The sequence below is a fragment of the Helicoverpa armigera genome, chromosome 2 (genome assembly GCF_030705265.1).
Source record: "Helicoverpa armigera isolate CAAS_96S chromosome 2, ASM3070526v1, whole genome shotgun sequence".
Classification (NCBI taxonomy): Eukaryota; Metazoa; Arthropoda; class Insecta; order Lepidoptera; family Noctuidae; genus Helicoverpa; species Helicoverpa armigera.
The window spans coordinates 13,562,286-13,574,780 of record NC_087121.1 but is presented as its reverse complement, the minus strand read 5'-3'; the positions used below and the strand labels follow the sequence as shown (position 1 = coordinate 13,574,780).

Below are 12,495 nucleotides of genomic sequence, written 5' to 3'. Positions count from 1 at the left end.
TTTTATTATTATTTTCTACTGAACTTAAAATGGGCCGGTTTATATATCAACATATTCTTGATAATATATTGCACAATTGAAATAACAATACGGGGTTTTAACGATCACGGCTTCTAAGATATGTTATTTGAAACGTGTGTGCCCTAACAAAATCGTTTTTTCGTGAAGTTCAGCTGTCAAAAGTGAAACTCTGCACGTGGTTTTGTGTTTTGATTTACATAACTCCAGTGGGGTCTGTGGTATGTTTCTTTGCTTAATTAGATAGTTAAGTTTATTTGCTAGCCATGTAATATGCAATTTGGAATACTTTTAACATAGAAGATATATTTTTTTAATGTGACATCTATTGGTACTTCAAAACTCCCATTTGACCCAAAACCCGTCAATTTTACAATTATTATGACGACTACTGGGACATGCTCAAAAGTTGCACCTAAACTCGTCATAATGAGGATATTTTGTGTTTTACAGTACAAAATGCGAATAAATAGCTAATATCAGGACTTTTACAAAATTGATAACTGTCTAGAACAAACATATTTAAGGCTTAGACTACATTTGTTCATAAAACTGCGTTTCTTTTAAGCTTTTTCTTAGGGGTAAATTTTACTCTGCTAGTTCTAGTTGCACGTACACAGTCAGGTTATTCGATTCAATTCATATGTTTTTTAATGGTTAAATCCCCTGTTTTCTTTAAGTATGCACTTTCTACGAGTGTTTTTTCAGGTATATATTGGCCGCTGTAGGCTTCCGCCATTCGATTAAGATCTACCGCTTTGGGTACAAGTAGGTCTTGCACTAGCCTTTGTTTCTACTACGCTTGGATTACAATTTGTGGCAAACAAAAATTGACTGTTCTTACACTACGCTTTTTGTTCGAAATAACTGCATTTCGTCACGCGTATTGTACCGCGTCTTCTTAACGTGCCTTAATAGCGCCTGTATAAAAATTATGTCATTCAACTAGTTTTGACGCAAAAAATATGAAAATCAGTTTTAAAACTAAGGTGACGTAGCTTCCATCGCTGTCACTTCTTTGCTTGTCGTATTCGATATTGATGGGTAAAGAGTAATCTTAAGTAAGATTTTTTTATTTAAAATTGTCTGTATTTAGTGATTGCATGATCGTAATTTTAATAGCAGATCATGACTGAAAGAAACTACAAGCAAGAGGGCCTTTTAAAAGTCATAAAAGCTGTAAATCAAGGGCCCACACACAACATCAGATGCAGCAAAAAAAATTAAAACGCCCTTTTGAGACAACTTTAATGAAATGGTGACACAAAACCGACGATTATCCCTGTATATATACTATAGAAATTAACCCAAGAACAAGTATAGGCGATAAGAGGGCGTGGGTTCGATTCCAGGTGAGGCAAGTACCAACACGATTTTTCTAAGTTTGTATGTACTTTCTAAGTATATCCTGCAATGACACCAATGACTGTGTTTCGGATGGCATGTTAAAATGTAGGTCCCGGCTATCCTTGAACATCCTTGGTAGTCGTTACGGGTAGTCAAAAGACAGTAAGTCTCACACCAGTCTAACCAAGGGGTATTGGGTTGCCTGGGTAACTGGGTTGAGGAGGTCAGATAGGCAGTCGCTTCTTGTAAAGTACTGGTACTCGGCTGAATCCGGTTAGACTGGAAGCTGACCCCAACATAGTTGGGAAAAAAGGCTCGGAGGATGATGATGATGAGGAACTATGGCACCTGCCGATGACAATGTATAAAATACATGTTAAAATGGCAGGTGGAGACTCGCCACCTCACTTACTGGGCCCCCGGGAATCAGTTGCTAAATCGCAACAAGAGGGCAACAGGTACATGAGCGGCTGAAGGGTGAGGATACCTCGGCGGACTTTAAACGCAGATCCCGCGCTCCCTGTGGGTCCAGCATCACCGGCCCACTCGCCACTTACCACGAGGCACCTACCCTCCGAGCAGGGCTGCTAACCCTGCTCTAGCGACTCCACTCTGGTCGGCCAATGAAGGCAAGCCAAGAGGCGGAAGACCTTCACTCCGGCAGGCCGGAGATGGGGGACAGTATACTCTCCCCGGAGCACTGGGATATATAGCCCCGCGGGGTCGCTAGTCCCCGTCATCAATCATCATTACAATTTAAATATTTTAAAAGTAATTATTTTACTCGTGCTACATATGCAAATGACTGCATCGTTATTATGATTAAGAAATATAACATACTAGCTTCTGCCAGCGGTTTCACCCGCAACCCATGGGAACTACTTCCCGTACCGGGATAAAAAGTAGCCTATAGCCTTCCTCGATAAATGGGCTATCTAACACTGAAAGAAATTTTCAAATCGGACCAGAAGCTCCTGAGATTAGCGCGTTCAAACAAACAAACTCTTCAGCTTTATAATATTAATATAGATATTTATAGACTGGTTTTGTCATTCCAAGCGTTTGATAGATAGGAATATAAATTAAAATGCAACCATGTATCTGTTTTTTTGAATACCTGCTCTTCTAACAGATTATGACCTGCTATTCTAAATAGGAATTTGGTTTTTTATCTATCTACCAAACTAATGTTTCAAAAGCACAAGTATGCTTAACAAATTCAAGCACAAAAAAATGTACATAACTTGAACCTTATGTTCAAGAGCAGAGAGTTTACATTAGCATTAAAAGTTGACGAGTACTGGGATAATTTGACGAGTGTCCGTACAAATCAGACGACTATTGGTACAAATCGCCCTTTTTTTACTTTTGCCTTAATAAGTATATAAACCCATCAAAATGATTAAAACAGCATTAGTTACTTAGAATAATGAATAAATACTCTATCACGTCATGAAAAATTTTTCATTTTCTATTGAATATTTAACACACAGTAGCGCTTCAAAGTCAGTGATTTCCGAAATCCGACGACTATTGGTACGTTTACCTTACATATAAAAACGAGGATTACAACAAGTGAACCTGGTCTATATCAGTCTCACTTACAACTATTACTATAAAATTAATATTAAATATATCATATCACAGCTGTGTCTTAGAAAAAAACTGATGCAAAAGCATTGCATGTCAACATGTTTACGTTAGTGCGTTGTCAGGACAGGTGGGCGTGCTGACTCACAGATAACGATAATCACGATGTTTTAGACAATTATAAGTGTGAATAACTCTGTTTACTACTGTCAGTGCGTAATCTGGGCCGCTGCAATCAAGGCTTCCTACAAGGTCAACGATGACTGTACTTAGTGCCCCCAATAACACTCGTATCGTAATGCGTAGTTCCATGTACGAACAAATAGATTCGCTCTCAATTCATCGATTGCCCATGAAGATAAAACATTCTTTGACAAGAGTAAAATTCATCACAATCATTGTTTCATTGCTTCGTAGTAAATATGTCATTGTGTAAACGAAGTATCCTTGTTACAGGCTTTCTTATCAGGAAATGGAACCGCAGGGAATTCGGGCAACCAGCAGCTATAATTCACATCGAGCTGGGCAGAGTTTTGGCACGATTTAGCCTTTATCTCTATCTCAGTTAAGTAAGGAGACTTCGACTATAGGACTTAAATCTCCGGAAACGCGGTGGTTACTTTCGATATTTCCCAATTCCTTTATTTGCGGAATTCGATTTCGGAACATGAGCCTTCAACGTTCAGTGCTCCATTTTACAAATAACCAAATAGCTTTACAGAAAACGCATTGGAATATATGCAGTGAGTCGTAAACCTAATGAATTAAAGTGTACTAAAACATTAATCTAGTTAGTACAATCAATGGCAGGAGTCGCAGGTCACAGAAAAACAGTAAATTTTCGTTAGCGATTCCAATTCCATTTCACTAATTGGCTTATAATGGTGTGGTGAGGCTTGTAGTTTTTATTTAAAGTATAATATTCTTCCACGAAATAAATAACTACCTTTGGATAGACCGATGTCCCAATTAAATAGATTGGATTGTTTGAAACAAAAGGGATGTAAAGTTAAGAAGTTTTGTTTGCAATTGCGTACTTTGCTTTTGGGACCATATCGGTTTTGTTTCTGTATTTTTTTTTCATAAAACGGTTTACGACCTTTTACTAGACATGACATTTACGCCAAATTAACCTGATTAAACGCCAATTTGTAAAAATAATAGACGCTCGTTTTAGAAAAGTACTAAAATGCCAGAGGTAGCCTCGATCAGGCAGGTCTAAGTAAAGTCTAAAGTTCATCGAATCTATCGAGGCCTGTCCTGGCGCCATACACAAGCCCCACTTTGTAACACTTACTATAATCACTTAATTACAATAAGTGCTGTGATAAACTTCTATGGGCACTTTCAGCTTGGATGGTGATCCAGATTGATAAATTGGTTCGAGGACTAAGCAACGATTGTGGTTTAATTACTGGCCTATATAATAAATCAATTAGGATCGCCCTCTTATGATATCGTCAATAAGGGCTTTTAGAGATAAAGAAAGCCTAGTGGATGCGTCATTTCATCCATACAAACAAATGAATTGCTGTTCAAACTAGAACTACAAAATTTACGATACTTTTACCATTACGATCTCCATTTTTTGAACCCTGTCTCATATTTTTTCATCTCTTGACGAGAAAAATAAGTCCCTTCTAAAAAGACTGGTGTTACAGAGAAAACTGCGTTTTAAAGCTGCCCCTGGGATTTCCCCTCAATTGGTAATACTAGAGCTCAACTGTCCCTGGAGGCACGTAAAGCCCCAAAACACGTACTAACCTTTGAATCGGTAATTTGTTTGGGGTTAGAACTATTTTATACGGATGAAATACAGTCTATTTTAACCAGAAATATGGTGAGATCATATTTATTGATTACTTTAAACCAAGTGGTATTAATACATACAGAAAAGTCAATGTGGACAAGGTCATAATGTGCAAAATAAATAGTCTGCTTTCAATAAACAGAAATATTCGCTGTATAAGTCGTGAAAGAAATAACTAAAGCAGAAGTAGGTACTTAATCAATAATAATAATGGGGATTTCGTAAATTTTGCCTACTTGAACAAGGAATTTATAAAGGAAGTTTCAAACATGTTTTGTACACAGACAATGACAGGACTATTCTTATGCGGGTCCATGTAATACTTCACCAGAGATGCGGGCAAAACTGCAGACAAGAGCAGTATATATCTTTCAACATTTGTTTAGGCTAAACTCAAATATGTCATAATACTTTTTTGCCATTCTGGTTTGGTTCAAATTGCAAAGCATTTGTCAAGAACTTTTTTATAATAGGCTTAGATACACCTTGACTATATCTCCCCAGTCTTCGGAAACTAACCAGTCATGCCTACTACGATTGTTAAGTTGTATTGCTAATCGATTTCCATTAATGGTCTCGTGATGATAGATCTGCTAATTCATTGTACGCTATACAATTATGATATTACTCAGTGTGCATGTCTTAAGTGTTCGTATTAAGATCTATACGGAACAGTTCCTTACCGTATCTGGTAGGAACTAAGCGATCAAACTCATACAGACCGGAACATGTAACAAATAGCTACGCTCACTCATTACGGTCAAGTCTGATCCAGCAACAATCCAAGATATGAGATGCAGATCAATATCGAGGGTAATAAATACCAGAAATAAACAGTGTGACTAATAACCGTATGCTTGTTGGTGTAGACTTGTGTGCAGACGCATCATCGCGTGGAATAGAACGATATTGGTGCCAAACAACGGCCGAGTGTCGGGTAGACCCGGTGCGTCTACTGTTACTGTTTGGCTGCCATCTCGATAAGCGTAGGCTTTCCTCAGTCACTGAAAGGCTTAACGATGATTAAGTATCTATCTTTGGACCAGGATATTCGGTATTTTTTGGTAACACCTACACTGGTCCATAGATACAAGCCGAGAACTACCTACCTACTGTTAACTTTACGTAATTTTGCTTGAATAGGTTCTTAGAAATTGTTTCAGCTTTGAACCAGTAGGGACACGCATACATGTGGGTTGCATACAAAGAGCCAGCTCCGTGAGTTTGTTAAGTAACAGTAGTTCAATTAGTATTGTGGCCGTGATTGTGTGCATATAAAGGACTGATTGATATCGCTTTCAATTAGTGCGTTTCGTGTAACAGAAAGGGTTTATTGATGTACAGGACTATATGTATAAAATAAATATGTATTTCAAAAGTCTAGATTTTCAAAAGTAGCTCGTTGAATCTCCAACTACATAACTAAAGTATTCCTTTCATGAAAGGCTTACATTATTTAATACTCTTGTAACATTTAAAGCTCGTGTGTGTGGTTTGTTGACATATGCATAACTAGTAACATACATTTCCACTTCACTATTTACCCACATTCGTTTTGCGGTTTCCTTTTCAAACAGATTACGTCATTCTCTATTGAGAGAATTATAAATATAAATAAAAAATGTACTAAAATGTCCGCAGCTTACCTCATCCTCATGCAGACGATAATAAAATGCGACAGCTACGAACTTATAGCAATGTGCGAATAATTTTGCCTAAACGGCGTACAGTAACACAAGTAAATTACGTCATGAAAGGGACAGTTAGAAGGCCGAGAATAGCGTAACAATGACGTCACAGACGACCCACGCGAAAAATAAACAGTTATCGTCTCCCATTACTCTGAAGGGGCTCTCAACAAAATCTTTGTTCGTCACACTATACCCCGCTTTTCTCGAAATGTTTGCGGATATTTTATCAAATCTCTCGCGACAGAACACCCCTATTCAGGCCACAACGGCATAATGAGGGACAGGCCAGAAGTTTAATTTGGAGAGAATACGGTACAAGAGTAATTCGCATGTGGAATACAAGCAAACAATCATTTAGAAGACCTGGTTTCCTTACTTTCTTTGCACCAGATTTACAACCTTGATATTTGGCATGCTGCACGTTGCTGTATTTAACCGTTTAGGGATATTATTATGTAGAGCATTTTCTCATCTTGTAAGGAAATTTTTCAGGGTTCCGCGTATTTTTGTGGTACGGATGTTAATTCTGAGGGCGCCCGAGATCTGCACTATTGTAATGTGCACGCATTGTGCTCGAGGGCGTGCCGAGTGCGTTGACCCCGCCGGCTACTGATTAGACGCACAACTGCAACTTTTATGAGCACATGGAAAACAGATTATGAAGCGACAAGGATCAATTATTTGTGATCGAGATCCGCTGTTTATTCATCAGTTTATGTAAACATATCGATTGTTCGTGATCATTATAGAGTTTAATTATATTCTTAGAGTTGACTCTAAATAGAATGGGTTTGATTTATATGTTACTTGTTTTCCTCTTTCCGATCTCACGAGATTTCTATTCATAATATTTATTATAATTTTGCATTTCTTTATAAATAACAGTAATTAAGAGGAAATGTTCAAGATTAAGAACAGATAAAAAAATATGTGAACCATTTGTAAACTATAAACTTACAAATTATGTTAATGCCCTCTAATATTAACATATTAGGTACACTTCTAAACAGTCTGGTGAGCTAAAAACAATGTTTTTGTATACAAACTGATAAAGTTCAATGACCTACATTTGGTACGGCCGAACACTATCTGAGTCTGGAATTGGCTTTATTGGGTCATAGTCAATAAAGATTTATAGAAAAGAGTATGAATACCTACAAACTTCCGTCTTTTTAATTTATGTGACAAGATACCTAATTGGTTGTAAACGCCGACGTAGGAAAGACGGATTGCTAAGTTTTCCTGTGATATCTGAAATGTTGGGGAAACAAGTAGCTAAATGAAAAATGTCTTCTATCAATTAATCAGGGGTAGATATGATATTTTTTGTCCACTACTCACAATTTCCATCTACAAAGCGAAAAGAAAACAAAAGCAGTCCCGCCAGTGGATTAAAATACTACAACGTCGTGTAAACTGTCACAAGTTATTAACCCGTCACCTCCATACAATGGTGACCCTTGGTGACTCTTGTTGCATGTATGGGAAGTGGCAGCTTGCATTCCGTCCCCTTTTACATAAGAATCGATGAGGAAACGTCGCGACTTTTGTCACTAGACATACTAAATCATCTAATCTAGGAAACTACAAAAACAAATGAACTTGGTGAGATAAATTGGATATTAGGAAGCAGCTATCCTATAGATATTGAAATTGGAACATAGATGACTTGATGACTGGTAGCGTGTGAAACCGCGAAGAAATGTTAATGGCGAAATGTAAATTATGATACATATTTTTGTATCCACCTTGAACTCTTTAGAAAGATGTGTGACTAAATTCCAAGAATCACCACTCGTTAGCTAAAAATATGTGTCCACATTGTTTCTTCCCGTGGGTGTTGTTATGAGTAACATAGCAATGAGTTGCTTTGTATACAAAGTTTACAAAGTTAGTACTACGATAATTAGCCCTTTTGTTCACGGAAATAAGATTTCTGAGTAACCAGATACCTACTAGTTTTAGTAATGAGTCAGGTTACTTTTGTAAGGGAAGACCGACGCAAGTTGGCGCACGGCTAGTTCCTTTATCTAAGCAAGCCTTGAAGATAGAGTACTTCATATAAAAACAAGATTAACATTTTTATTAAGCTCTAATCTTGTCTAGAATCAAGTTTATTCAAGCTGAGAACATTAAGCGCGAAATAGGTTTTCTAAATTAAAAGAATAGTAAAATGCAGGAGAAAGTTAGCGATTGTAATATAATGTTGAGAAATTATTTATGTGGGAAATGACTATTATTATATTTTGTACCGGTATAGTTAATAACTTTCCATTAGACTGTAGACATAGACTAATCTAGTCTTGTAATCTAAGCTAGAGTTTCCTAAAGATATGATTTTTTATCACACTAGATTGAATTACACCTATAACATGATTTGTATCACACTACATTGAGGTGACAAAGAATTCCAATATTAAAACACAGTGACACAATAAGAACAATATCAATTACAATACATGAAAATTCTGCAGTAATTACATATTTTATTTACTGGGGAAAAAACAAGACTATTGCTTCTGACTTTACCAACACAAGCCAAACAACGTGCATACTTTATGCAAACTCAGCATTGTCTTATCTCAAAGAGCTGGAGTACATACCTTGCAGTCTTTGTGCCGGTAGCACCAGGTACATCCGAGGAGCAGGACGATGGCGGTGATGAGAAGCGCCAGCGCAGGCACCGCCGCGTACAGGCCGCCCTGGGAGCCCCAGCCCTCCAACTGGGACTGAGTCCTTGCATCTATAAAATATTATTGTATATGGCATCTGTGGTACCCATTAAGAGTTCATGATGTAGCAATGACACCAATCAAGTACAATTAACAAATCTTTAGGTGTATTTTTTCTATTGTTTTATAATTGTATTAGAATAGAAAGCTGATATCTTAGAGACCTTTCACTTGAGTTTCAAGTTACTGCATAATTTTTTAACAATTACTATTGTTGTCTTTACTTTTTATATTATCAGCAGAAACAGTTTAAAACTCAGCCTTTCCCTAAGAAGCAATTTGTACAAATTATAGACAGTCCTTGAACATAATCAGCACAATTATTTATAGTCCAAAATAAGAGTGTTCCAATTCTTGTTAGAATCTGTTTATCTATTCTATGTATATAATTGTAATGTAGAATTTGTTGTTGTTTATTTTTTATTTATTAATCTTTATTTACAATGGGATACTAATGTGCATAAAAAAAACAACAGAGTGAATAATAATGCTCTGTAATGTTTTATAGGAAATAGTAATAACTTATTTCTGTAGTAATCGGCAGGTGATTCCTTATCATAATGTGATAATAACACAATTATAATGCCCAAACATAAATAAGAGTGTTGATAACAGTGTTTAGATAACAAACGCTAACATAATGCAGTGTTTGTTTACTTTACACATTTTTCTTCTTTTAATAAGGTAAGCAGGCATTGTTTAGATGTTATTATCATTATATGCCATTGTATCATTGTTGAGTCAATATTTAGCTCTGCTAGAGGATACATACTGCTGATAAAGGAAGCACAGATTGCTCAATGCATTGACATTTCGTATAGATGCGTATATAAACATATATATATTTATATGCATACATATTTTATAACAAGGACAAGCATTCAAACAAAGTGTCAGCAAAATATGAAATCCTAAACTTTTAAATTCATATTTATAAATATTTGAGGGTACTTTTGCAGTAATTAGTTTTAATTTGTAACGGAAATCTGTATCGCCTCTTCCTAAACATGAATTGATACCAATTTCTAATTTGAACAGATGTTAGCATTTGTGAACACAATGTCAATGACAAAAAATTTAATTATTACAGGTTTTCCTTTCACTTGCTCTCGAAAGGGATGCGCAGAGAGATGAATACTCGTTTAATTAGTGTAAAACATGCATTTTTCGACAAAATGACTCACCATGAGGGTAGGTTTGCGGCGTTGATCGGAGAGGCGAACAGTGTCCCAAGTGTGAGCCGGTCAAGGCCACCAATAACACCACCCATATCATACCCATCATTGTCACATTATTTGCACAGCCGCATTATTTTCCGTTTCATTATTTATCGTTTTCATACATCACAACACAAAAAATACACGGTCCATGACAGGTTTGCACTGAACTAAAAATATAATTACACTATACGATTTTTACTATTTAAATTACATAAAAAGATCATGCCCACAGTCTGAAGTATTTGTTGCACTTAAAACTTAATTTTTCTAATAAATTTCGTGCACATTTACATAAAAATTGCGCAACCCGCAGCTCATAGAGTATAGTAAATAGATTGGGAATAGAGAACCCACTTCGATTTTTTTCTGCAACCTTCAAACGATTTTTGAAGCGCCATCTGGTATCGTCTGCCGAAACAAATTGTTTATGTGTGCGTACATCCCATTTCACACACATGTATACATCAGTATTGTCTACAGGTTATTCGTCATCTCGACAGACTAAACTCACCATTAAAGTGTCGAGTTGGTGAAACTCGAAATTTGTACATTTATCATGTCGTCAACTCGCCACTCAAGATTTTCATTCGTGTCCAGTTAGTGAAACTTAGATTTTATCACTTTTATGTTTTCGCCAACTGGATACATTGTGTCACAAACATCATCGGCCACTGAACGTCCATTTTGCAAACGTTTGAAACGCGAAAAGTTGATTCCCAAACTTGGCGAAAACATAAAAGTGATAAAATCTAAGTTTCACTAACTGGACACGAATTAAAATCTTGACGTGGCGAGTTGACGACATGATAAATGTACAAATTTTGAGTTTCACCAACTCGACACATTCGTGGTGAGTTTAGTGTGTCGAGATGACGAATAACCGTCTATAGATATTCTAGGGGAATTTGTTCATACGTACGTACTTACAAAATATAGCCACAGAATGTAGAAAATAGTTATTTATTGAAATATGGAAATACAACACAGATTACTACAACTCAACAGAACAACGTTATGTAGGAACATTTAGAAAGTACTTAGTAGGCGACCTGGAATTAAATAAAATCATATTTACTTATGTTTATGTTTATTGTAATAAATTTGTGCTGAAAGTTTAGTTTCATCATCCTCATCACGATATTGGATTTTACCTGATAAAATTCGATTAATTGAGCGGCACCAACTATATACCAAAATATTTATTGTAATGTTTTCAAAACATTTCTTAATTCTATCTTGTGGATATCGCAGGTGAAAGGATAATCCACAAATATGTCTAAAACATTTTTATCTTTTCTTTTAATTTAGTTTTGGCACATTCTTTTCAAAATTTCTACTACAATATTTTGTATGTCTTTAAAACTTTTTCCGCCACTATATTGGGATACAACAGACAATGTTTTCCTTTTGTATATTCTTTTGCCCTTATATAACTATTTGATTTTAATTGACTGTCGCCAGTTAGTTCAGTTTTGCAGTGCCTGCATGATTTAGCAACTTTTTTAAAACATTTAGCCAGCACCCACCCACATACATAATTGGCCTGACCAGCATCAGCAGGCTCAGAATTTAAATTTATAAAAGGCACCTCAATTTCGTCATTTTCTTCTTGCTGAAATGGTAGAACCTCATTACTGGGAACATTAGAAGTGTTTTCTAAAGTTTGTCTTCCAAAAGAAACTCAATGTCTGAAGACAATCATTGTCATCATTTTCACAGTTAGCGTTAAGTGAATGGGGTGAGTTATAATTATTTAAAAGAAGTGATTTATAGGCACCTTCAAAGCTAATTGTGTTGGGTGCCGATTCCTCACCCCAAAACTTCTAATGTTCCCAAAAATTTTCCAGTGGGTCCTGGTTAAAGTTTCTGGTCATCATTGTATCAAATAAATATTTTGGGATAATATTTTCCACAACTGTTGCATGCCCTCAATAGTACGTATAAAATTTTTATTGAAGGTACCGAACTCGTTTCAATTAATCTTATTTTATTTTCCTTTTCTTTTTAACTTTAATAAATTTTATTGATTTTAATACCTTTTGGCATTTTCCCATAATTCATGATGAGGAGAATTGTTTCTAACACCA

The 12,495-nt window shown here is 36.0% G+C and overlaps 1 protein-coding gene across 1 annotated transcript in view; it reads right to left on the bottom strand.

Moving 5' to 3' along the window:
• The window catches only part of LOC110378203 (uncharacterized), a 49,321-nt gene extending 38,604 nt beyond the window's left edge, over positions 1–10,717 (bottom strand). Inside the window, exons 1-2 of the mRNA XM_064040651.1 lie at positions 10,373–10,717; positions 9,060–9,199 (exon numbers count right to left, since the gene is read on the bottom strand). Of these exons, the coding sequence (XP_063896721.1) occupies positions 9,060–9,199; positions 10,373–10,472 (240 nt within the window). The 5' untranslated portion in view covers positions 10,473–10,717. The remainder of the gene's footprint in view (positions 1–9,059; positions 9,200–10,372) is intronic.
• Positions 10,718–12,495: the final 1,778 nt, after the last annotated feature.